The 25,896-nt window shown below is 51.0% G+C and overlaps 1 protein-coding gene across 1 annotated transcript in view; it reads right to left on the bottom strand.

The window, feature by feature from the left end:
* FAM102B (family with sequence similarity 102 member B) overlaps positions 1-25,896 on the bottom strand; it is a 54,655-nt gene that overhangs the window by 7,490 nt on the left and 21,269 nt on the right. Inside the window, exons 2-10 of the mRNA XM_028502917.2 lie at positions 25,004-25,124; positions 19,693-19,722; positions 15,028-15,144; positions 12,402-12,448; positions 5,359-5,462; positions 2,412-2,507; positions 2,084-2,273; positions 1,858-1,985; positions 996-1,065 (exon numbers count right to left, since the gene is read on the bottom strand). Of these exons, the coding sequence (XP_028358718.1) occupies positions 996-1,065; positions 1,858-1,985; positions 2,084-2,273; positions 2,412-2,507; positions 5,359-5,462; positions 12,402-12,448; positions 15,028-15,144; positions 19,693-19,722; positions 25,004-25,124 (903 nt within the window). The remainder of the gene's footprint in view (positions 1-995; positions 1,066-1,857; positions 1,986-2,083; positions 2,274-2,411; positions 2,508-5,358; positions 5,463-12,401; positions 12,449-15,027; positions 15,145-19,692; positions 19,723-25,003; positions 25,125-25,896) is intronic.

The following is a 25,896-nucleotide window of genomic DNA, read 5'->3' as shown; positions in this document are numbered from 1 at the left end:
CTGTGACCTTCCCACAATGTGGCCCAATAAACAGTTACTGAACTGAATGAGTGGATAAGTCAGTGAAAGGTATGAAAGGTCTAAATTGTGTTCACAGCCTCTGCAAGCCCCTTTCCAACCAACTCCTTCCTCATCGCATCTTTCTGTGTTCCTCTCTTACCTACCTATCACATCTGATCGTAGTTAGTAGTTTCCCACACCAAAATTCCTTTGCGGCCTTTGCGCTCTGCAATGCACTGAATGCAGAGCAGGCGCTCAGTGAAAGAGATCATGTAGGAGCTGAATGAAAAACACTTATTATTATATAATTATGTCATAATCATCACGCCTGTAAGTTCCTTCAGTTTGTTTCCACCACCAGGGATATTTCTGTCCCTCATCCGAGGAGTAGAACGGAATCCGAGGAGTGTGAGAGAGACGTAAAGACCAGTGTCTGCTGCTCAGCGGCCACGTAAGAGCTCCTAACAGACAAGACTTCCAACCAAAACTGTAATTACGCTTTGATCCCTCTAAATGATCAGACTGAGGACTCTTTTCTAAATGCCCATTTTACACTGCATCTTGCCCAAGGTTCCGCCGGTCCCCTACTAGTACATCCTAAAAATACACCTGACCAAAGTGTCGCAGGTTCGATTCCCAGCCAGGGCACATGCCTGGGTTGCAGGCCATAACCCGCAGCAACCGCACACTGATGTTTCTCTCTCTCTCTCTCTCTCTCTGTCTCCCTCCCTTCCCTTTCTAAAAAATAAATAAATAAAAAATCTAAAAAAAAAAATACACGTGAGCAAATCGCCTGAGCAAAACGTATAAAATATAATTTCAAGCCTACTCAGAGCAGGGAACAAACAGCTGTAACCCTCCCTGCGAAACCCCTTTGGTCTGTGTGTCCTAGCCGCGGTCTGATGCCGCTCCATAGCCTCGCCTTCCAGGCGCGGACACGTAAAGGAAGAGCCAGCCTGGCCTTCGCCCCATAAGACTCCGCTGGCGCTACGTACCGACTCGTCCGGTGGTGGCTGCCAAAGGTGGTCCTGCCCCCGGGGCCCACGAAGAGCCGCAGTCCCTCCTCTGCACAAAGAACACATTTGTTGTGGGTGCCATGGTCATTGCCAGACGGCAGTCATGTCACAGTCAGTGCCTGTTTCCCCGTTCAGTTTTATTAAAGAAATTAGAGACTTACGAAAGCTACCCACGTAGTTTAAAGCGGACGATTCAAGAGCTAACCCTGACCGTCATTTCTCATCAACTCTCCTAAAGCTTTTTTTCTTAAAACCGAGTGAAGAAGGCAGCTCTTCCTACGAATTTCCAAGAGAGGGGTTCAATTATTTCCCTCTACAACCACGCACACAATGGAACCAAGCCCATCGTTAACTGCTCTCTATTCACGCCAGCGTGAGTAATTACACCTTTCCAATGGGTGGCATGCGAATGTTTCAGCTGCGGGGGAAATGCAAAGGAGGGCAGGAAGGATTCTGTTGTTCACCATTTCAAGTTCACGGCCCAGCCTTCCAAACCACGACAGTGACTTGAGGCACAAAGGCCCAGTTATGACAAAACGGATGTAAGTATCTATCGTATGGTATACAAACCTGGCAGGCACTGATGCATAATTAAAAAATACAGTTAAGAGCTTCCTTTAAAATTACCTTTCTAAAGTTCGTGCTTAGCCAAATTTAATTCCCATTCTCAGAAACTGATGGGCTACAAAGCTATCTTCCGGTTGTTATGGGTGTCCAATGAATGCACTTCACAAATGTGCGACAGACAGCACCGTGACACGCTCCTCCTTGCTGCCGACCCCCGGGGGCACGCCCCCACAGATGCCGCGCGTCAGCACGTACCCGGGGCTGGCCCACGCACCTTCTGCACTGGAGTCCAGGCTGAAGTCTTGGCTTTGCAAGATTTTCTCCACAATGTCGTCTGCGTCCACTCTGGTGTCATCGACCCGCTTCAGCTGAGATTCGACCGAGTCCTGTTTCACCGGGCATCTTTGAAAACAATTTTTTAAAATGTCCTCCTTTGTACGGTCATGAAAACAAAGCCCACCCCACCCCCTGCCCCTCCCCCACCGGGCCCTAAAGGATACCTGCTGAGTGTTTCGGAAGCTGTGTCTTCCTTATCGGCCGCATCCAGGCCTGCCTCCGCCCCTCTGTGCTCCACCTCGTCACACGGCTCCAGAGTGCTCTCGATGCCCGTGGAGGTGCTCCCCACGGAGGTGTTCCTCCTGTGGCAGAACTCGGAGAAGCTGGACGACCGCGAGTGGCAGGAGCTGTACCCTGTGGGAGGAGACCACGGCGGATGCGGCACCGACGCCGGACACGCCGCCCTCCAGCCCTCCCTTCCCCTCCCCTCCCGTGCTGCAGCCCCGGGAGCAGTGGGTGTCTGAGGACCCCGGCTGCACCGCCAGCCCCTACCTGACACTTTGGACTGCTGGCTGGCGTAGCTCGACGTCCTCGAGTGTCCGCAGGCACCGAGCTCATCTGGAGTAGAGGCGCTCTTCGCGGAGGGATCTGTAATGCGTCACAACACAGTGTTACGGCCAAGTTGTGGCCAGTGACACTACTCTGTGCATCTTATAAACTTCCCAGTTCATTACCAAGAAAAGCAAGTTGCAAAGTGAAGGCGATCCCTTTAAGTCCATACTACGGGAACAACTGTATTGCAAGAAAAGTAAGAAACTGAAACACCTTAGTTTACTCATAAGCTTTAACAGGGCTCTAAATTTAAAAAAAACTTTCAGTTTTTACTGCTTAGCATTTCTAATAAAAAAGTGAGTCAGATGTGTCTCATAAATTCCCACAGCGTTGCCAGGCTTTCGCGCGGTGTTGGAGGGAACCCTGCTCTCAGAGACCAGCCTCCGCAGGGAGCGGAAGGGCACCTGGTCACGGCGACATCGTGCTGCCAGCGCCAGGCCGCAACGGGGCACAGGCCAGCGCTGGAGGCCAGCGGGGCAAGGAGCGCAGCGCTGCGAGGGAAAGTCGGGAGGAAGTGGACTGCATATAGCATTCAGTTTCAAAGTCAATGCACGAAAAAGTCGTGTCAAGGCCATTTCCAGCAGCTCCCGGAGAGCGTGCCTGTCCCAGATGCCAAGGATGTGTTTCCAGCACCAGGCTCCCTGCCCAGAGCACAGAACCGTGACCATGTCCATGGCTGGGGGTGGGGGAAGGATCTGGAAGCAGAACTGCTCTTCACTTGGAGGCGGAAGGGAACCCGGTGGGCAGCACAGCAGTTGTGGCGGCAGCTCCACAGCGAGACCGTGCACAGGGGGACTGACACTTGCGGCGGGCACGGATGCCACGGGGCCGACTGGCCCTTCCGCACGGGCCCGCATTTCCGGACAGACTGGAGGGCGCCGTGCACACCAGCACCTCGTCCTGCTCTACCGGGGTCCCGAAGCCGCAGACCAGAGACAACGACATCTGAGCTCAAAGACTTGCTTCCAACCGAGATCACGCAGGACTGACACCCTGCTCTCAGCGTGGGCTCTGATCCCGATTCACCCACTTACCCACTGGCTTCCAAAACATATCCACTCAGTAAATATTTACTAAGCTCTTAGCCGGTTAGGTGTCAAGACTGTGTGAGATACAGGGGGCACAAGATAGGTAAGACAGACCACATGCTCCGAGGTCAGAAGCAGAAGCAGCAGCAAGTGCGAAAATGTGCACAAGCACCACGAAGCAGCTACTGAGAGCTCCGACCGGCAGGGGCTTCGACCACCACCTGCTGACGGGGGGAGGCCTCGTGGGGCAGGGAGGGCGACTCCCGGGCCTCAGCCACGTCTAGGAGCTGCCTGGGGAGAGGTGGGGCGACAGGCACAGGGAGGGCACGGCTGGTCAGGCAGAGCTGGCTCAGAGGGCGCAGGGGCAGAGGATCTCGGGGAACAGGGACGAGAGCAGGTGCCTGCTGCTGAGGGACTCCGTGAGTTCCAAGAAGGGTGTGACATGACCGGACCTGCCTTTTGGGAAGATCACTTTGGCAACAGGGTAATTGGGGTGGGAGGCAGGGGTGACGGTTTTCACAATGACCCAGCCGAGGGTGGGAGGTGCCTGGCAGGCACGGATGACAGAGCTGGCTGCTGAGCAGAAGTGAGTGTCCAGATAACCGAGAGAGAAAACGCAGGGGGAGGAGGAGGCGGGAAGACTTGAGCTGGACACTTGGGAACCGAGACACCCAAGGACACCCACTTGCCACCCGCTGAGTTTCTGCTGTGTCCCGGGCGTCGTTATGCTGGAGACACAATGACGAAACCTGATATGGGGAACTCAGCATCCAGCTAAGGGGGAGATGAACAGGTGGCTCTCAGTCTAAGGCGGGACGTGACGTGGACCTTTCCAAACAGCCCTTGGAAATGTGAGCCTGCAGCTCAGGAGGGAGGCGGGAGGGGACACAGGTGTGTCCGCGGAAAGGACGGGACTCTCACCGACACGGTCACATTAGCATTTCCGCGGCAGTTTTTACGTCCGAGGGTGCGGACGACAGCGTCCAGGGAGAGTGAGCACAGGGAACCGAACCCTGTGGAACATCAGTATTTAAACAGAAGATGAGAGAAGACGGGGAAGCCCCCAGATGCTAGAACAGGGAAGGCCAGAGGCATGGGAGCCACGGGAGGAGGAAGCTTTGAGAAGGATAAACGGCCAAGACAGACGAGAGCAGAAAAAGTGCCCCAAGGAGGTGGCAGTCACGTCACTGGAGGCGTCAAGCGAGGCAGCGGCAGAGGCCAGGCTGCGCGTACGTTTGGGAATAAGAGGGCAGCATGTTCGTTCTGGATGTGGGGCCACAAAGAGTGTGAGAGATGCGGAGGGGGAGGAGAGCAAGAGCCCGTGGACGAGCAGCAGAGGAGGAACTCAGCCCTGGCCGGTGCGGCTCAGTGGGCTGGGCATCCTTCCTGCACAGCGAGAGGCCCCGGTTCCGTTCCCAGTCAGGGCCCAGGCCTGGGCTGCAGGCTCCGCCCCGGCTGCGCATGCACGTGTGGGAGGCCACCGATCAGTGTTTTCCTCGCACATCGATGTTCCTCTCCCTTTCTCTCCTTCCCTTCCCCTCTCTCTAAAAACAAATAAATAAAATCTTTTAAAAAGTGCTGGCAAGGAGGAGCTGACGGAACGGTACAAAGGACCCACAGACCCCAATCCTGCAGTGCCCTGCTGTAGCTGTGTGGGGGGGCTGCGTCATCACGACATCAGGCGCTTCATCCGTCCGAGCGTAGCACTTAGATGAGATGAAGAGTTTACCTAAAAACTGCGTAACTGACACTGTGAGACCCACGGGCCCGTTTCAAGCCACCCACCCACCGAACTTTAAATCTGGGAGGGACTGTGGGAATCTCACAGGTGGAAAAACCGGTTGACCACACACCCGTACCTGCTATTCCAAGGTGGACTTTGAGGGTCTCTCCCCCCTTCCTGTCTTCTTCGAGGGACTCGGCTTCCCCGGCAATCGGTATGGACATGGACGTCGAGGGAGGCCTGTGGAGAAGCATTTGGAAGCGTCGGCACTCGGCTCGCAGGCTGGAGACTGGTTGTGCAGCCAGTCCACGGCCTCCGTGAGGTGCCCGCAATGTCACGTCTTTGAGGGCGACATTCATAAAAATCAACAAATAATGTACGAGCATCCTCAAGCCTGAATAAAATTCACGGCGGGGGGAGAAGAGTTCACACAACCAAAAAAACGTGAGACCAGAAAGCGAGCCCGGAAAGGAGACAGGACTCTTGCCCGCGAGTCCCCAGCACTACCAGTGGAGGGCGCTGCATCTGTCAGCCCCGGTCCCGCTGCGGTCCCGCTGCAAGCCCCTCCGCCTGAGGCTGGAGGGCAATACCTCGCACCTTCCGCCGGCCTCGGGGCCTACACTCTGCTGGCGCCACTGACTTCTTAAATAGTGTCCAGGTTTTCTTTTCCACCTTCTTCTTGAAAACAGTTTGCCTGCCCCAGGGAGAGTCTATACAGATCTGCTTTTTGGGCTGGATTCTCTGGAAGCCGGTCACGGGGATATTTTTCTTGGCTAACTCGGGGCTCCTATCTCCTTGTGGAAGCTGTGAAGCAGGGTGGGGCAAGTTTGAGCTCTCACAGGGCTTTTTTTTTTTTTAATAAAACATCCCAGGCCTTCCGAGGTTGATTTTCCAGAGGAAAACCACATTTCTGGAGACTGGGCGACCTGAGCTGAACCAGGAAGGTGGCCCAGGGATCACAGAGCTGATTCGGGGCCCCGAGGCCATAGGCACGTAAGAACGCCACTAAACCCGTTTTATTGATGGATTACTTACACCCCAGCATCTCCTCATTTCCAGAACTCCATGCCCCACTGAGAAGCCTTCAAGCATTTGTCCTGAAGGAGCATCGAAGTCAGTGCATCCCACCAAGGTCTGTCCCCGGACACAGCCCCCTTTCTCTGCAAGCGCCATCAGAGCCCACAAAGTCACCCAATGAGAGCCCCCAGACGGCCTCTGTCCCCTCCCACTCCCACTTCCCCATATGCCATCAGCTCCCAAATCTCAGATTCGCTCTCAGTACGTTTTGTGGTCGTTTTCCGAGTCATCGTCTCTTCCCCTCCTGTAGTAGGGACTTCAGTCTGGCCTCTGTCCTTGTCCTGGATGGCACGGCGTGTCTCCCAGAGGTCTGCCTGCCCCGATGCCCTGCTACGGTCACTGTGCCCTTTCTGAAATGTGCATACGGACAGGTGACTCTCTGATTTAAAGCACTTCAAACGCTTCTTAGGGACAAAGCTCAGACTCCTCAGAATGGCACTGCAAGGCCGTCTGCACTCTGGCTCAGACCTGCCCCTTCCATGACCCAAAGCTGCATCGTTAATGTGGCAAGTCCTCACGTGACATTGTGGACGGTTCCGCAACTTGAAGCGGGGCAAGGTCAATTCCATAACAGGCCGACTGAGATAAACGAGGGTTAGTTCCTACATTATCTCATCAGTGTTAAGCACAAAAGAATGGAGTCTACAATCAGGCGTCAATCACTGATGGTGGCTCAGGCCCACCTAAATTCTTTTTAAAAAAAAATTCTTATCTTTAGAATGCCAGCTCCTTTGGTTTTCCTTTCTCCGATGGCCTGATTACAGTGTCTCCTCCGGCCCTCCACCTCTTCCCTTCCTCCCTGTCTATCACACTCCAGTTGGCTCCCCTCTTTCCTGCCTGGCCACGTCGCAGCCTGCAGTCCCGAAAACCTGGGGAGCCCCGGCCCTTGCTAATTTCAGCCACTGCGCGAACTGCTCTAATCCTGGGGCCCCAAAGCATCGCAGACTGAACTCGCCCACACGGGGGCTGACAGGAAGGCAGAGGTAGGATCCAAGATGTCAGCAGGGCCTGGGCAGCTCCCTCGACACCGTGCTGAATACATCATCACTGAGCACCCCTCTGCTCTGAAAATGTCTGCATATCCCTTATCGGAAACGGTTTAATACAGCTCAACTACAGCAACAGAAAAGGTGTTTGTTTGTTTTAATGTCACAGTCACCTTAGGAGCACATGACAAATGACTCCCACGATGGCAACACCACCACGGGCCATCGGTGATGACTCGGGCCCTAGGACAGCGCCACCAAGTCGGGCAAGCTGGGCTCCCCTCCTGGAATGCCTCCCCCACCTCCTCCAAGTGGTAACTCCTCTTCCTCTCCGCCCGCTAACACTTAGCTCCGTGTCACTCCCTGGGTGAAGACGCCCCAGAAAAGCAGTCGGGGACCCTGTCCTCTGGGCCTCCGTAACCCTCCAGGCCGAGTGTCCGTCTCCCACACCCTCTGGAGACCATGAGTCCTCCAGAGCGGCGGCCGGTCGTGATTCAGTCTGGTGAGTGTCGGCACAGGGCAGGCACCGGGGTCACAGGTACCGAATGAAGGGGTGCATCCCGGGACCCAGAGACGCCACATCCTCACTTAAAAACACGGAAAATACTCAAGTTGCAGAGTTAAGAATTAAACTGGGAGACAGGAATATTCGTTAGATCGTCTTGATGAATGGTGATTTCCTTCCTTCTGGAGTGTAAATGCTCCCGAGCCCTCGCTATTCCGAGGGTCACGGCATCCCCAGAGCTGTCACCACCGTGACCGAACGCCAGTACAGTGTATGGCTGTCCTCTCGGAACACCCTTTCCTTTGTCAGCACCGGTGGTGGCTTTCTGTGCTGGGTCGGTTCCGTTCTCCTGCAGGAGGCGGTGGGTGTCTGACGAGCTGCAGAGAACCCCCAAGTGGAGCTGGGGGCAGGTGGCTGGAGGCTGCCTTACCGGCGGTCTTCTCCATCCGCGTCGGCCTCCCAGTGCAAATCTGTTTCAGAAAAACCCCACCATCTGTGCCCCAGACTCTCTGCCCATAAAACATCCAAACCTGCACTTAAACCTGAGGATGTCAAGGGTCAGCCCTGCTCTTGTTTTTTTTTGGGAGGGCGGGGGTGTGTGTTTCCTTTCCTTTTTGTTTTTGAACTTCAAAAATCTTTTCCCCCCTCTTGTTTTTCTAGATTTTAAAAACGTTACATCGTGAAAAATTCAAAGGCAGACACAAGCGGAGGGAAGAGCAGACTGAGCTGCCCAAGCAGTCACTGAAACCTGTGCCCTGTAGGGGAACACACAGGTCGCTCAGTCGTCTGTGCCTTGAACTCGGATTATACAGACGCTTTGGAACTGTCTTCGTGAAGCTCCTTTCATAGGGGTATTGCACCCCTGACCCTCGCTAGAAAAATGTTACATGCTAGAATTCATAATACAGTTGCGTACATAAATTTGTGGCTAAATATTCTGGAAAACAAATCACCAAACTAGATAACTTCCAACATTCTTTTCAGCCATAAAGGAGTACTGTGATTTTACATATTTGATATATGTTAAAATATAACTTGATAAAAAATTTACTTTTTTGTATCGGTAGTTCGAACATTTTCCTGTTCAATTCCTACTCAGTATGTGTAGGTGGGAGAGTTGCCCTTTTTCCACTGAAAGTTGCACAATTTCAGACATTCAAAGATAAAACAAACATTGGGGGTTTGATTCTCCCAAGAAATATTTTAACTTCTCTTGTGATGAGGCGATGCCTGTTTATTCTAAATAAACTATAAAAGTCTCCACAAATATAAACACTAGCCTGTCAGAACTGTATTTGTGGTGCTGATACAGAACCCAAGGGGACCTAGTTTTGAGCATTTTAGCATGTGGGTTTCGCAAGCAGGGAGGGAACACGGCAGAGAAAGGGCCAGCGAGAGAGACTGTTCGGGAAAAGCCCACGAGAAGAAAGGATGGATTCATTTTCTTCCACTAAGTTTTGCCTATTCATTTTCTCCTTTTACCCTAAAGTAATAGAAAAACACTGTTGCCCACGGAACCAAAAAGAGTATAGCAAAAATGGTTTAGTCCCGAGAGAACAGGAATTTAAGAAAAAAGCCAGGAAATGATGGTTTGAGAGAAGACAGCAGAGGAAGGCTAAGTCAGAGGAAGACACATAGTTTCAATCGATAATTGATTTATATTAAGACGTATATTTTCATCCTCATGAAATGGTTTGTAAGAAGAGAACTACATAGATGTTGCTACTAAAACATGGAGTTGATGATGCACAGGGACATAATTAATGCTTCCTTTTCTAAACATATTCTTCTCAGATATTTAAATAACATCTAATTAGCTTTCATGTTTAATTATTGAGTGTCTTGCAGATTGCTGACAGGCAACCCCTACTTCCTCCCATTCCGTTCACGCTCTGGCTCTCTGAGAGCCTTTTACACGCCTCCCGCTCTCTCCCCAACCCCCCACCTCCGCACCTCACAGCCCTGCTCCTCTGGGGTCGCCTGGCTTCCCATTTCACTCGGAAACCAGGGGCGATGTGAAAACAATTTCCACGTGCTTCCCCTTCTCGTGTACCTGCATCTGTGGCCACGCTCCCTGCCTTGCTCCCCGCCTTGCTCCCCCTCGACAACCCAAGGCACGGTTCCGGCAGTTCTCCTCTGTCCCCTCTGCACCACGCTTCTGCCTCTCGACTGGGCCACTCCTGGCAGCAAACAAACCCAGCCGTCCCCCCCTGTCTGCGGGGCATGTGTCCCAACTGCAGATAGCCCCAAACCCTGCATGTCCTGTTTTCCTGCACGCACATACCTATGGTAAAGGTTGACGTGCAGAAACAGCACCGTGAGGGATTAACAGCAACGGCGCGTAATAATAAAATAGAGCAACGGTAGCAACACCGTCAGGGTTGTCTGCACACGAGCACTGTGATACCGTAGGAGTCAACCTGATGAGCCAGACGGCTACTAGGAGATGGACAGTGGTTCAGTGTGTCCAGAGTGGAGACGCTGGACTATGGGGTGATTTAAATCCCTGGGGGACAGGGTGGGTCGGCATGAGGTTCCCCGATGCTACTCAGAATGGCGTGCACCGTAAAACTTATGAGCCTTGTATTTCTGAAATTTTCCATATAATATTTTTGGACCACGGTTGACTGTGGATAACTGAAATTGCAGAAAGTAAAACTGCAGAGAGGGGAACACCATTGCACTCACCGTCTCCAAATCTTCTCTTCCAAACCCTCCGTAACCCCCTTCCACGAGGCTGTCACCTAAGGCCGTAACCCCCTTCCACGAGGCCGTCACCTAAGGCCGTAACCCCCTTCCACGAGGCCGTCATCCAAGGCCGTAACCCCCTTCCACGAGGCCGTCATCCAAGGCCGTAACCCCCTTCCACGAGGCCGTCATCCAAGGTCGTAACCCCCTTCCATAAGGCCATCATCCAAGGTCATAACCCCCTTCCATGAGGCCGTCACCTAAGGTCGTAACCCCCTTCCATGAGGCCGTCACCTAAGGTCGTAACCCCCTTCCATGAGGCCGTCATCTAAGGTCGTAACCCCCTTCCACGAGGCCGTCATCCAAGGGCATGCTGCCAAAGTGCTTGACAAGGTCGCTGATGACGTCCAGGCCACAAAAGCCGAAGGTCAGCCCTCAGTCCCCATTTCCCTGATCTACTTCCCTAGTGTGTGATGCCATCGATCACTGCCTCCTTTTTGAAACAAGTTCCCTGGTTTCCGGACAGTCCTCTCCTCGGGTTCCTTCCTCCCGCCGCCCTGGTTGTTCCTTGCTGGTTCTTCCCTGGCCCCCAGCCTCTCACGTGCTGGAGGGCCCTACACTGCCATGCTTTTCTTTCTTTCTATCCACTCTCTCTGGGTCCTTTAACCAGATCTCATGGCTTTAACGGGTGTCTCTCGAGGTGCTGCTGATGTCACGGTTTCTGAGTTCGTGTTGCCAGCCTGGGCTTCCCACTCAACCCTGCGGTGATGTATCCAGCTGCCTCCCAGCTGCCTCCTCGACGCGCCGGCTGGATGTAAGTCGGGATTTCAAACCTAACGTATCCAACGCCCAACCTGTCCCTCTCGGAGACCCTCCCGTTTCAATACATGGGAAAACCGGACTGTCCAGCTTTCTCACTCTCCTAGTTTCTCAGGCCCCAACCCCGGATCGCTGAAGCGGCTGCCTAACTCATCCACCTGTTCTCCTTACCCCCTGCCCCCTTCCCTGCTCCCCCAAACGGCTCCCCACCCAACAGCCTCCCCACTCAGCAGCCTCCCCACCCACAGACATAAGTCAGACCACGTTACTCCTCTGCTCTACACCCTCCGGGAGCTTTTCACCTCATTCAGATTGTAAGTCGCCGATGACACTATTACTATAACGGCCCACAAAACCCTCCATCAGCTGGTCTTGTCTCCTATCACCTTCCTCCTTCCTCACACTGTTGCCCACAGGCTGGTCCCCTGGCAGTCACTCGGGCACGCCAAGCACAGTCCTCCCCAAAGGCCTCTGTCTTTGTGACCTGGGCCCCAGACGCTCTTCCCCAAACCCCTGCGGGGCCTGCTCCCACCTCCTTCGGGTCTCCGCTCGAGTACCGTCTTCCCCAGGGAGGACTCCCCGACTGCTCCCCGTAAAACAGCAACAGCTCTCCCCACCACGGACGGTCCTTCCACCCTGTGTTACTTGTCACCGGAGCACTCGCAGCCACCCTTCCATCACAGGCTTCCTCCTCAGTCTGCTGCCTGTTTCAGAACACAGGCTCCAAGGTGCCAGAAACCCGGTCCATCCCACCTGCTGTCACGTCTAGAAGACGGCCCGGCACAAGGCACGGCACCGGGTGTCTGTTCAAGACATGAGGAAGTCCAGGGAGCTCAACTGAAAAACTTTAATGTGTACGATTCCACCTAAAACCTGAAGATGACAAAAGGCGTAGAGTTTAAACGATCCAGGGTGCGCTGCGCTCCCGGGCAATAGGTAACAGCACCTTCTCCTCTGAGGGTCAGAGGGGTCACCCAGGGGAGCAGCTGGCCTTTCATTGGTATTAGCTTGTAAACACTACAAAATGGGAGCCTCAACCCTGAAACAAGTCAGTCACTATTATAACTTTCAGGGGAGTAACTCATTCACTGAGCATCGACTTACGTTTTGAAGCACGGGTCCCCGGACATCAGCTGCATGCTGATTAAAACCTAGACGGAAGGAAAGGAGACACGGTGACCCCACAAGGTCTCTGGGCAGGGGAGGCCCGGCCCCGAGCACTCACGCAGCCTCCGCGGCCGTGCGTTTGGAACCTGCTCTGCAGGAAGGCTGAGTGACGTGACTGCTGAACTGTTTTACGCCCAGCACGGAACTGCCCCTTTATGCAGACGTGGACTGAACGTCATTTCTAATACTCAGACCTGTGTCATTGCAGAAATCAGGGTGGAACGCGCAGAAACGGGGGGCAAGTGCTTCAGCCACAGGGGCCCCGGGAGTGCTGTGCCGGGCGAGTTTGTCTCAGCGTCGCCTGCCAGCTGGCCGGCCGTGTTGTCACCTCCCGGCCCTGTTGTCACTTCACGGGGCGCCTGCGGGTGGCTGGCAAGAGCAGAACGCTTCCCGCCTTCACCCCAGCTTTAGACCAGGATTGAAGGCGTTGCCGGCGTTTTCTGACGTGCGGCTGCTCACTAGTTGCTGGCTGCCTTCACTAGAAGATCAGCCACGGGATCTTCTTACGTTCTTCTGGGACTAATAGTGACAATGCCAATTGTCACTGACATTAACAATGATCATGATTGGAGAACATATTATATGCTGGGCCTATGATAAGGGTCTTACGTGGATTATTTCATTTAATCTTCAAAGCTTCCAAGAGAGATCGATGCTTCTATTTTAAGTCTAGGAGGTTAAGTGATATTTTCAAGGTCAGGCAGCTAGTGAAGGGGTCTAGACCCAGAGTGGAATGTTACTAAAACTCATGGTCTTAATGAAGACTGCGTGTTTCCCACTAATGGCTGACATGTACGTGTGCTGGGCTGGCTTCCTCACCACCTTTCCTGACACGGAATTTGACACTCTGGTCTCCAACTCCATCAAAACAGGGCTTTGGAGCTGGAGCTGGAGATGGAGATCAGGAAGGCAGGGACAGCTTTCAAGACATCGCAGGGAGGGGGAAGAGAGAAGCGGGTCATGGTTGGAGGAGGTGAGAAGTTGCCAGAGCATTTCCTTATATGTTAATGAGGATGGTTCACATTCAAGGGAGAGAGAATTAGGTAAAGGGATCCCCCAAGGGGCGGAGCTCTGGATTGGGCAAGTTTTGGATTCTAGAACCTAGAAGGAAGGACAGACAGACTTCTCCCAGGCAGAGGGACACTTCATTCATTGTAACATGAAGCAGAGAGGATGATAGGGCTGGAGAGACTGGAAGACATAAACTCTGTGATGGGAAGAGGAGAGAATTTGAGTTTAATGGCATCTGTTTTCTTAATAAAGGATAAAGCAAAACCACTAGAGTGGTGTGTGGAGACACGAGGAGAAAAGCCACGAAAAACAATACCGAGGTGTGGCTGTAAAAACCCCGGGGACTGTGGCTGAGGGAGACGGAAGGCTCTGGAGTCCCAGGCTCTCCCCTTAAAGGGCCCGCACACGGACTAACTCGGATTCACTCCTCAGAGCTCCAGCGCCGGGGCAGCAGCTCGAGAGGCACCGGGGGAGGCACTGGGGTTGGAGGGATGGTGACAAAAGTGAACTGATTGACAAGTACAGGTTGGTAGTTACAGGGATGTGGAGTGCAGTGTAGGAAATACAGTGCATGCTATTCTAGTAACTCTGTGTGGTGTCAGACGGATGTGAATTTATTGGGATGATCACTGAGTAAGTTATAATAATGTCCAATCACTGGGGTGTACACCTGAAACTAATATAATGTTGTGTATCAACTGTAATTGAAAAATAAAATGATTAAAAAAGAAAAGGAAAAGGAACACCTAGGTCACGGGGAAAGGAAGCTTACAAGGGAAGCAGGGTGTGGCTGCTTGCTGGCGGTGAGCACGGTGTTGGTGACTCCAGCTGCACTTGGTTCGACAACCAGGACACAGACCCACGGGGGACGGAGGGGTCTGATTAGGGCTGGGCAAACCCAGGGGACAGCAATGGAGGGAGACGAGGGCCACGGATCAAGGAGCACTTTTCATTTCTTATCATTTAGATAACCTAACTAGAATACAGCAAGAAGTTTATCCAGTGAGTTTTCCTGGCTGCAAGGCACTTTACAAACGCTTTCTCAAACAGTCTCATCCAATGTATTCTGCCTGGGGCCACCAGACTGTTCGGCTCCTGATGGTACTTGGAAACAAGTGGGCAGACACCCACAGTGACTTCCAACTATTAATTCACTGGTTCAAAGAGGACCTAGTGACTTCTATGTGGCCACCACAGCTGCTCTGGAAATCACCGTTTGGGAGCTATAAGCATTTGCAGGTGCTCATTCCCCACGATCCCTCCTGCCCACGAGCCCGAGGCCGTGGTGGTTCAGTGCGCTGACCCCTGAGTGGCCACCGCGCCAGAGAGAAACCCCTGAGGGTCTGGGAGGTGAAATTCTGTGACTCTCCACTGCATCCGTGATTCTGGGACTGGGGTAGTCTTTGCCCTAGCTGGTGGGCATTTCAGTGGTGTGCTCAGCTCATGGGGTCATCAGTAGCGACTCCCATCTTGCCCTTGACAGCAGACAGCCATGCTTACTTAAAGGCAGAGAACCTCGTGTGTTGACATGTACATCTTGAAAGGTGCTTACTTTAAGGATGGAATTATCTTGTCTCGTGTTTTTGGTGTCGTAGCCTTCTAGCAAACAGCGGCGAGTGGTGGTTCCCGACCCAGCGAACTCTGCCAGGTTTAGATCTGCAAAGCCCAGCTGCGAAAAGAAAAAAAAAATTACTAAGAATATCTACTAGGCTTCTATCATATTCTTCTTAAAATAAACATTCACTCCACGTTCTAGACAAGTTATTGCAAACTACAATCATTTGCAATTGTTGCTACCTTAACAATACCTGTTCTATTATCTGCTTAGTGCATGTCTTTAAATTGGCTCATTTCTGGTAAAAAATGTATTCCCTAATGTACTCACCTTAAGCAATGCAATCTTTGAAATCATGGATTTGATGTGCTAAATGTATTCTTCTGTACACATTAAAATATATAACTGTTGTGGTACAAATAAATAATGCATATTCAGCAACTGAACTCACTGCAAGGAGCAGGGGTCCTTGAACTAGAGGAAACACTAGCAGACCAATCAAGGTCACGTGCAGGGACGTACGGGACACTGACCAGACTTGCTTCTTCCTACTCTGGTTCCGCCTTTATTCCCAGGCAGCCCCTGGTGGCTGCAGGCAGCTGCAGGTGATTAGAGTCACTCTCCACTCAAGAACTAGAATGATTTATGTACATGTCATACACTTTTGTTGGTAGAAACCCCTTCTCCTTTAGCACCTTCCATAACCTTGTCTTGCCAATCGCCCTTGCGCTGAATCTTTCTTGAAAAGCCCTACTTCTCCCCTTCCCCAGAGCTCAGCCCCACACCAGCCCTCAGGGCTGCTCTATAGAAGTCCAGCTGAGACCCATTCCTGCCTGGTGACCGTCTTCCACTGCCGCCACGGGCTGCCCTCCAGTCTTTCCTCTGATGTCCATCAACCCTTGACTGCGTTTCCAAGCGGTCAACCCCATCATATCGTTTTTAAAGAACAAATTAAATCTATTCTACATGACCAAGTGTACATAGTTTTTTGGTTATCAATAACAAAAGTTTTGCACCTACAATTAAACGCATTTCTCTAAATGTATAATAAAGACTACTGACCATGTGAAACACTGCTATGCTTTTAAGTTGCTTGCTTTACGATTTTAGTAACACACTGGGCAATATGCATGACATCTCAGATGAAGATTTTAGTCGCAGACTGGAGCGTTACTTTAGGAGCTTTGAAGTGGCACGGAAAGAATGGGGAATAAGAACTTACGAGTCCAGCTAAAGGGCCACAGGCCCTGCATGCAGTGAGTCAGAATACATCGTGCCGCAGGTCACATTGACCTAGTTTTTACACGGTGTCTCTGGTCTTACCGCCTCTTTTAGGGGCTTCAAGAGGCCCGCCAAAGAGCCTGGGTGCATCCAGGCCAAAGCCACATCCGAGTGAGCACATGAAGACTCGTGTGGCCACGTGACCCCACACCATCCACATGCCCTATCTCAGCCACTCGCCTTTCCCTCTGACCCTCCAACACCTCCTCCACATCTGCACTCGGTGCTGATGCCTTGCGTCCTCGTTCACTCGGAAGATGAAAGCCATCAAAACAGCGCTGAGCTTTCGCAAGCTCTCATCAGCGGCCACATCCACTCACCTGCCTGCACCTGCGCCCACGGACTTGCCTTCCCGCTTCCCGGAGGTGAACCGGCTGCGCTCCGGTCTGAGGCCGGCCGGCCACCCCCCTCTTGCTCCCTCCGTGCCGTGGCTCCAGGAGGTCTCCCCTCTCTTGCACCCTGAGATCTGCCTCCTCTGCTGGGTCGTTCCCACCAGCACACAAACCTCACCCCGCATCTCTCTCCAGTCTCCTGAACTCTTTCTTCTCCCCCTTCATTGCAAAGCTCCTTGAAAAAGTTGTCCATGTCTGCGGCCCCTCTGACCCTGGCCGCCTCATCAGCTTTATCTCCCCGCTGTAGCCACAACGTCCTTTCCCTTGAGAATGCCAGGAGCACCTCAAGGCCCTCGGCCGTTCTTGAGCCTGAGAGATTCCCTCTCAGATCTCCTTGTCGCTGTCTTCCTTGCCCCACTCAGGTCTACGGTCCAGTGTCACCTCTCTAAAGGGGTTTTCCGGACCCCGCCTCGCCTGCTCCCTCTGCTGTGCTGGAGTCCTCGCCTTTCACCCCTGATCTGCTGTATTTCCCCCTAGTACGTATCACCTGGTGTACACACACATGTCACATGTACTTTGTTTACTGTCTGCCCCCTCCCCCAGCCCTCTACTAGAATGTGAGCTCCAGAAAGGCAGGGACTTGGTCAGCTTTGTCTGCTGCTGCAGCTCCAGTGCTTGGAACAGTGCCAGGAACACTGTCCGGCCCACGGTATGCAGGTAGTACACACTCGCTGAACAGAAAACAGCCCACTGGCTTACCATCCACTGTGGGAACGCTGGCATCACAGTGTTATTAGGCAGAAGGAAAGTCAAAGAGAAAAGCATCTGGGCGGTCCCCATTAAGAGAGCATATTAAAAGGTGGGGTAGGTCCGTGGGATGTTTTAGGCCTAAGGGCAGCATGTACTCGGCACCTTTGATGCCCCGGGCCCTGTTCCAGGCGATGGAAACGGCGATGAACAGGACAGACAAGGGCTGTCTTGGAAGAGCTTCCACTCTAGGGAGGTACCTGAGAGTCTACACGTCCTTACGGCTTCCTCTTTGGCTTCTCTGAGGTAACTGTCTCGTTAAAATGGTCTCTGTGGTTGATATTACCTCATTTTCCAAAAAAATTCTGAGCATCTACATTCCGGCAAATGCTAGGCGTTAGGAATATATATATTTCTCTCTCTATATATGGATCATCCCTATTCTCAAGGAGCTCACGGTTTTTAATAAGGGAAGACAGAAAAGCTTCTGTAGAAATATATGTGCCATGCTAGCGGGGGACAGAGCTGCACGCAAGGGAGAAGAGCGAACTTCTCAGCGGGGAGGGATGGGCAGGCTGAGAGTTCAAGGACAGCGGAGCTGCCAGGACAAGAGAGGGGAGAGGCACATGCACGGCAGGGAGGACGGGTCCCGGGGCAGAGGCTCCAGGGGCAGACGCACGAGAGCAGGGAGTGCAGGAGGCTGTGTGTCTGAGCACAGGGCGAGTGTGGGTGTGTAAGCCCCAGGGTGCATGTGCACACGCACGTGCAGGTAGGTGATCTGCCACCCAAGACAGGTCTAGTATGCGGGGTTAAAGACTTCACGCCCCTTCACGGGAAACAGACAGCTGCTGACAAACGGAAAGTGAGGGGGTGATGTGACCGTGTCTGAATTCTAGAATGATCGCTCTGGCCATATAGAGGAAGGACTGGAGGGAGACAATGCAGACAGAGAACAAAAAATAGCTGGCCAGCGCAGGTTTTAGATAAGAAATAAATGGCATAACCTAATGTGGTGGCCTTGGGAATGGAGAGGAGATGGTTTTAAGGGCTCCTGGTAGGGAAAAAGCAAGAGGATCTGTCAATCATGGCAGACCCTGATGTCTGCCCACACACCATTCCATGCCCTGATGTTCCTTGCTGGCAGAGCCCTGATTTTATTTGAGTGTCTACTCTTATCTCATCCACGTGCACAAGGAAAGTTTCCCAACCTCTAGCTCCTTGTTAAATTGTGATTCATCTAAACGAACCATGCCAATCCATTCCTAATGCTCACGACTGGTTTAGGAGTGAACCTATGATCCAGCTGTGGCCAATGACAGGCATGGGGAAGTCCTCTGAGGGCCATCCAGGGGAAGCTTTCTCACTCAAAAAGAGTCGCCCTTGGGGAAGCAGCTGGATTTTGTCCTAAGTGAGTGTTGACTACAACTTTAGCAGCCGGCCTCCTGGAAACCGCAAAGGGAGCTGGCCAACGACAAAGCCAACACAGAGAGAATGAAAGCACAGAGGAAGGTAGCGCGGGTTCTGGATGACACTCTCCAGTCAGTGGATCAACCAATCCCGGACTCTCCAGTCAGTGGATCAACCAATCCCGGACTCTCCAGTTGGTGGATTAGCCAATCCCGGCGCAGCTCTATCTCACATCTACTTGTTTTTCGAGATTAAAAAAACCTCTGGGTGAGGAGGGTTTTCTGTGACTCGTAGCAAAGAGCATCCTAACTGACATGGCAACCTGCTAGTTTCAGGGAGCTGGGCAGGCATGATGGTTGGCCCGAGTGCCCCTGTCCGTGGCTCAGATGCTGATGGATGGAGATGTCATCATGGAAACTGGAAACGAAGGAGGAGCATGTGGGTTTCTGGGAGTACCACTAATTCCTTCTGGCCAACAAAAAAGGTGAACACACCCTCTAGTAATTCCACACAGGTAGTACAAGTACAAAGAACAGTAGAGATCCCACACACACACAGAGTGTAGAAGGGCACAGAGGAGGGGCCCTATTCTGCTGGGGGAGGCGGGACTGGAAGTACCTCTTGGGAGAATGAATGAACGGATGCTACTGCCTAATGCACACTGGTGATCATCTTCCAGTCGGCACACTGAAACTCAAGAACCTCCTGGAACTAGTCTTTACGAAGAACATGCCTAAGTAACTGTTGAAGCCGACTGTTTGATCTCCAAGTCGCTTTATTTAAAAACACCCTATCTGACTGGCAATTTAGAAGAGCAAACTATTTAATCTTTAAGTTTATAAATAGCAGTGAGTGATATCACACAACCCAAAAGAGTTAAAGACCATTTACTTACCTTTGCATAAGCTTTTCCACCTTTTAATTCCTGCCAAAGATAGAAAACGCTATTAGGCTATCACACGACTAAGGATTTAAAATGAAATACACATCAAATAATTCTAAGTAGACATTTAAATCCTGGCAAATCTAGATAGTATAGTTCTGATGATCTTAAATCCAACTACTTAGATGCTCTAAAGGACCAGAATTTTTACTGAGAATTTAGCTTAAATCTGAAAGCAGCAAATGGTGAGGAGACAAGCTAATATTTGATCCATTTGCTGAAGAAATTGCCAAAAGGTCTTGGACACCTTGCAAGAACCTGAATCACCAAAGAAAGGTTAAATTACTTAGTTACCCATGTTAACACACTGTAGAAAGATTTCAGTAAGAGTCAAAACCCTAGTCCTGGAGACAACCACTGCTATCAATGTTTAGGAATTGCCCAAAAGATGCTCCATGTATATAGACAGATAGATAGATCAAATGACAGCACACTATATATACCTTACTTTACACTTTATATATATATATGGCAAGACTCCCTGTCATCTAATGTGAACAAGACTGGCAAAAGTGAAAAAGAATAAAAAATAACATATAGCTAAGATTCAGTTAACATATGAAGCTGTATATTAATTTGCCAAATCTCTGGATTTAGGATATCACACACATGTGAGAATAAGCATGGAACTATGCCTAGCACACAATAAACACTGTTCACGTGTGCATAATTAGGGCCAAACTCCTCCCTACCCCCCCCAACTTTTAAAAATGCATTTGCTGGATGGAGTTGGTTTTTATCGTTCTTGCAGAAACGAGATACATAATGTATTATCTACCATTTCCATCTTTAGAGTGGCAAATTTAAATAAGTTCAGAAGCAATTGGTGGTAAATTCTATTATTCATGAATATCTGCTTCTTCTGGCCTCCCCTGCCCCACTGGTGTAAGGTGTGGCCATGTTGCTCTGTCTAACCCCCTTACGAATCACTGAATTTTTCTTCTTTATTAGGCTATCATCATATCCCTTAATAGCACTCTTCATTAAACACAGCAAAACAATCAAACAAACAAACAAACACAAACACCACAGCAAACAAAAAACAAAGCACTGAACTTTTTTCAGATGATCCTTGTCTCTTAGCTGATTCTTTTCTTCGCTCTCCCCTGCAGCCAAACGCCTCAAAAGACTTAACTGAAAACGCTGCACCCTGCTCTCTATTCAGTCTCCTCCAGCTGGCGTCCGTCCTCGCTTTGCGGCTGCAGCAGCTCTGAAGATTGCCCGTGACCTCCGCTTTTGTTAAAGCTGAAGCCTCTGTCTTCACCTTGATCTCCCAGCAGCACGTGGCCAGCTTGCCCTCCGCCTCCAGGCTCACGTCCTTGTCTTCCTGAGGTCCGTGGCGCCCCACTGCCTGGTTCTGCTGCCTCGCGGGCCGCTCCTGCCCACTCTCTCCCCGCTGGACCTGCCCCTGGATCCAACTTCCGGAGAAAGAATGCTGCTTGTACCCCAGTTATCCATTCTCCCTCTCTCCACACTAACAGAATCCTCGATTTTTAACTGGACATCTGGCTACCCCAAATAATGGAACAACTGCATCTTCTCCCTTCCTTTGGGCTGTGGCAGGGTGACCAGGATCTGGCCAAAGGCACATGAGAGATGACGTGGCTGAATGAATTCTTGCCCCCTTCTTGGACCCGCTGACAGTACTGTGGACTGTCTCTGAGTGTTAGAGGGATTCGGGATTTGGCCTGAGATCGTTCTCTACACTTTCTCCCTGAGTGATCCCACTCAAGTCTATGGCTCTGTATTAAAAAAAAAAAAAAAAAAGTGAGCTGAACGACTCTCACATCTCTAGCTCTAGTCTAAACTTCCCCCCGACTTCCAGACTAGGGTTTTTACATGCCTGCTGAACTGTCCACTTGGTGTCTCGCAGACACGCCAACCTTAAGCATGGCCAGAACAGGACCGGGCTGATCTGACTATGTCCCTGCAGTTGTTCCACGGAGTCTTTGCCATTTCAATACATAGCACAATCGTCTACCCATTCACTCAGGCACAAGGGGCAAGAGTTATCCTCAATTCTTTTTTCCCCTCATTTGCCACATTTGGGGGGGGTCTACCTTCAAGACACACCCTGAATCACACCGTCTCCCCTGTTACAACCCCAAGCCAAAACACGCCGTGCATTCCTCACCTAAACTGTCCCCAGCACCCGTGTGGTCTCCTTGCGACTCATCCTCTACAGGGCAGCAGAAGTCATCTTAGAAGGCCATGTCTCTCCTTATTACAATCTTCAAAAGGGTTCCCATTGTAGTTAGAATAAATCAAAACTCCTCACTGTGGCCTGTGAGGCCCTCCCTGATCGAGCGCCCCCAGCCTCCTTGCCAGCAGCCTCCCCTCGCCATGTTTTCTCCAGGCCGGGCTGGTCTTGTCTCTCGTCCGTGCCGGCTTTGTTGTTTATCCTGAGTGGGGTCCACGGTACTTCCAGATCTGCAGCTGGTGTTTCTCTTCTGTTTAGAAGATTCTCAGCCACGCCCTCTCCCCTCTCCTTCTAGGGCTCCAATCCCATGCACGTTAGACCCTCCCCCGTTTCCCAAATCTTACACTCTTTTCTGTGCATCCCACCCCTTTTCTCTCCGTGATTTACGCTGGATGCTTTCTTCTGTCTTCTTTCCGGGTTTACCAACACTTTTTTTGAGTTGTGGTTAAACCTGCTGTTAAATCTACCTGTTGAGATTGAGTGTCACTTATTTAGCTTTCCATTTTAGTTACTGTTTTTTTTTTCAGTTCTAGAATTCAATTTGCTTCTTTTTAAATAGTTTCTAGTTCTCTAATGGAAGTCCCCATATTGTTCACTAGTTACGTTTATTGTAAAAGTTTGTCTCTGGTCTTCCAATATCCTTGGGTCTCTTTTTATTATTATTTTCTTTTCCTTGTTCTTGAAAGTTTTTTGAGCATCAAGCTTTAATTGAGTTAAAAATTAATTCTCTGAAGTGTGGGCTGTAAAAGCAGTCCTTTCATTTATTTCCTCTTTGCGCAAATGCTTTTTGCTCGCCTGCATTTCCCTGGAGTGAGGGACACAGCATGGGCTCCACCCTCTGGAGCCATCCCCCTAGTTTTTTCTTTTGATTTTGGTCACGCAGTCATGTCTCTGGGTATGCTTGGCAATTTCTGTGCATGAAAACTTGAAGAAATAATTTGAGGTTCAGAGTAATGCTATTTTCCTTCAGAGAAAATACACATTTGCACCCTGACTGGTGTGGCTCAGTGCATTGGGTGTCGTCCTGTAAACCGAGAGGTGGCCGGTTTGGTTCCTGGTTGGGGCACATGTCTGGGCTGCAGGCCGGGTCCCTGGTTGGGGGCGTGCAAGAGGCAACCACACATTGATGTTTCTCTCACACAGTGATGTTTTTTTCCCTCTGTTCCCCCCTTCCTTCCCTTCTCTCTAAACAAATAAATAAATAAAACCTTTAAAAAATACACACACTTGCTTCTGGTGAGTAGTAAGATCGGGGCAGGTCACCTTCATCCAAGCAAGGACTGAGCCGATTCAAGCTGAGCTTGTCTTTGTAAGGGCCAAACTACATCCACTATACTCCTCCTCCCAGGCTGAGACCCTTCGAGAGCCCCAGTGAAAAGCATGGGGCATGTTCCACGTGTCCCGGGCTCCAGTTTTTGTCCCTTTATATCTGTAAACTGCTGGACTCTCAGTTCAGCTTCTCACCTTCTCTGTCATTGTGTTTGGCTCATCCTCTTAACCACCGCATGCAAATCAGCACATGCTCTGAGGGTCAAAGCAATGCCGAACGGCAGGCTTGACTCTTTCTGCTTCTGTTGCCTATGATCCTAAGTCCTTACTCCCCGGGCAGCTTCTGATGCTTTCCAGCGGCTATTTTTAACACGTTGTCTCGCTTTTCTGGTTGTTGTCAGAGGGAGGGGTGATCTGGAACAAGCTGCTCCATTCACTTCAGAAGTACAAATCCCCAGGTTTCCTATGACCTGAGGGCCGGTTATGAATCACATTGTAGGTCTCTCCCCCACAAAAGATACACTGAGGTCCTAACATCCAGTACCTCAGCATGTGACCCTCCTTGGAAACAGAGTCTTTGAAGAGTAATCTAACTAGAATGGGGTTCTAATGCAATACGGCTAGTGTCCTTATTTAAAAAGGAAACATTTTAGTGAAGTCACCGACACACACGGAGGGAAGACGATGTGACGACACAAAGGGAGGAGACAGCCGTGGAACTGGAGGGACGCATCTCCAAGCCAGGGGATGCCCGCGGCTGCCGGGAGGCAGGAGAGGGGTGCGCAAGAGTTTCGCCCCCAGCGCCTCCAGAGGGAGCGCGGCCCTGCGCCACCCCGACTTCGACTTCCGGGCCCCAGGACTGTACAACAGTGCATTTTGGTGGCTTCGTTTTTTTGTTTTATTTTTTAATTTAATTTTTAATGTTCATTGAATTTATTGGGGTGGCATTGGCTAGTAAACTTATATAGGTTTCAATTCAGGGGTGCAACTCTGCAACACATCATCCGTGTGTGGTGGCGCGGTGTGCACCGAGTTGCTTTCACCTGCCCGCCTCGCGGTGCTTCCTCAGAGCAGCTCCAGGGAGCTGACACAGGGAGCTTGAACTTGGAGGTCTGTGACGGTCAGTTTTATGTGTCAGCTTGACATTTTAAAGCTGGTAGTTTAATTCGCTAGTAGGGGTGGTGAACAGATTCTTCTTTTTCACACACACAAAACGGTAGGATTGCATATTTATATTATGGTTAAGTTGAACCATCCGAGGCTGCCATTTTTGTAGATTATTGGTAATATGCCTCGACCTGACATGTGGAAAGAATATATATATATGAGAGAACATGAACTTGGAATTAGAAAAATTTGAGCTTGAGTCCCTACTTTGCCACTTATTAGCCATGTGAATTTGGGCAAGTAACCACCTCTCTGAGCCCGAGTCTCCCTGAAAATGGAGAAAAAGCACGCCTACTTTCGGGGCTGTTGTTAGACATCACACATGTGAGGTTCCTAAAATACTGTCTAACAAAGAGGAAGTCAATGACCAGCAGGATGCAGACACACAGCCCCCCAAATAACACCAACGAGGCTAACACTCACAGGCACCACGGCCGTGAGATGAGGCTCTCAAACATCTTAATTCGCAACCTCAGATTCCCCACCGTGTTTGTCAAAGGCACTTGAATTTGTGCTGCGGGCGTGAAGCAGAGTTGCCTGCAACAGTTCTGAGGAGGAAGCGGAGCTAAATACAGAGCGTCCGTGACCGGGGGACTAATTATGGCTCCTGACGGGCTATTTTTGTACCTTGCGCACAGACACCCTGTAGACACAAGGATCCAGGATGCCCGTGGCGGCGCTCGCGCTCATTTTGCACATGAACGAGAACTTCTTCCTCCAGCGAACACAGTTGGCTTGCACCACCTCCCTGGGGGGGGGGGGGGGGGGGGAGAAAAAGAACCGGTTAATGAACTGTTACTGATGACAGGATGAAAAAGCACACACACGCTTCCACCCAAGCCTACAGGGCCAAAGGGACCTATCAAAAGCCAGTCTTTAGCCCTGGCTGGTGTGGCTCAGTGGGAAACGCGAGTGTGTGTGTGTGTGTGTGTGTGTGGTGTGCACATGGATGTTTAGATACACACAAACACACACACGCAAATGGGAGCCAAGGGCAGAGGTTCTGTCACAGGTTTCACGCGGTAACTTTAGCCATTTTATTTTATTTTGCAATAGGAAGCTTTAGATGATTTCATAAGTGGTGATGTGAGGAGAATGTGTATGTGTCCTGAGGAGTGTTTCCCTTGCAATCCAGCAGGGAGGCCATTTATTTGCATGGTCACAGCACAGGCAGGATGGAAGTTGCTCGACCAAGGACGGACCCGCAGGCACAACACGTGCCAGGTTGCGGAGGCATCCCCGGGGCAGGGGGCGGGGGAGGGAGAGCAGCAAAATTCTCCTGCACATTCAGAATAAACACTCTTTAAAAACTGGTGAATAATAACGGAAATCACAAAGAGGAAAAAATAAGCCAGAATTTAAAAAAAATATTTATTTATTTTTTAGAGAGAGGGGAAGGGAGAGAAAAAGAGGAGAGAAACATCAATGTGTGGTTGCCTCTTGTGCGCCCCCTACTGGGGGCCTGGCCTGCAACCCAGGCATGTGCCCTGACTGGGAATTGAAAGCCAAAATTTTTTAAA

The sequence above is a fragment of the Phyllostomus discolor genome, chromosome 14 (assembly GCF_004126475.2).
Source record: "Phyllostomus discolor isolate MPI-MPIP mPhyDis1 chromosome 14, mPhyDis1.pri.v3, whole genome shotgun sequence".
Lineage (NCBI taxonomy): Eukaryota > Metazoa > Chordata > Mammalia > Chiroptera > Phyllostomidae > Phyllostomus > Phyllostomus discolor.
This window is presented reverse-complemented; position numbering and strand designations above follow the sequence as displayed.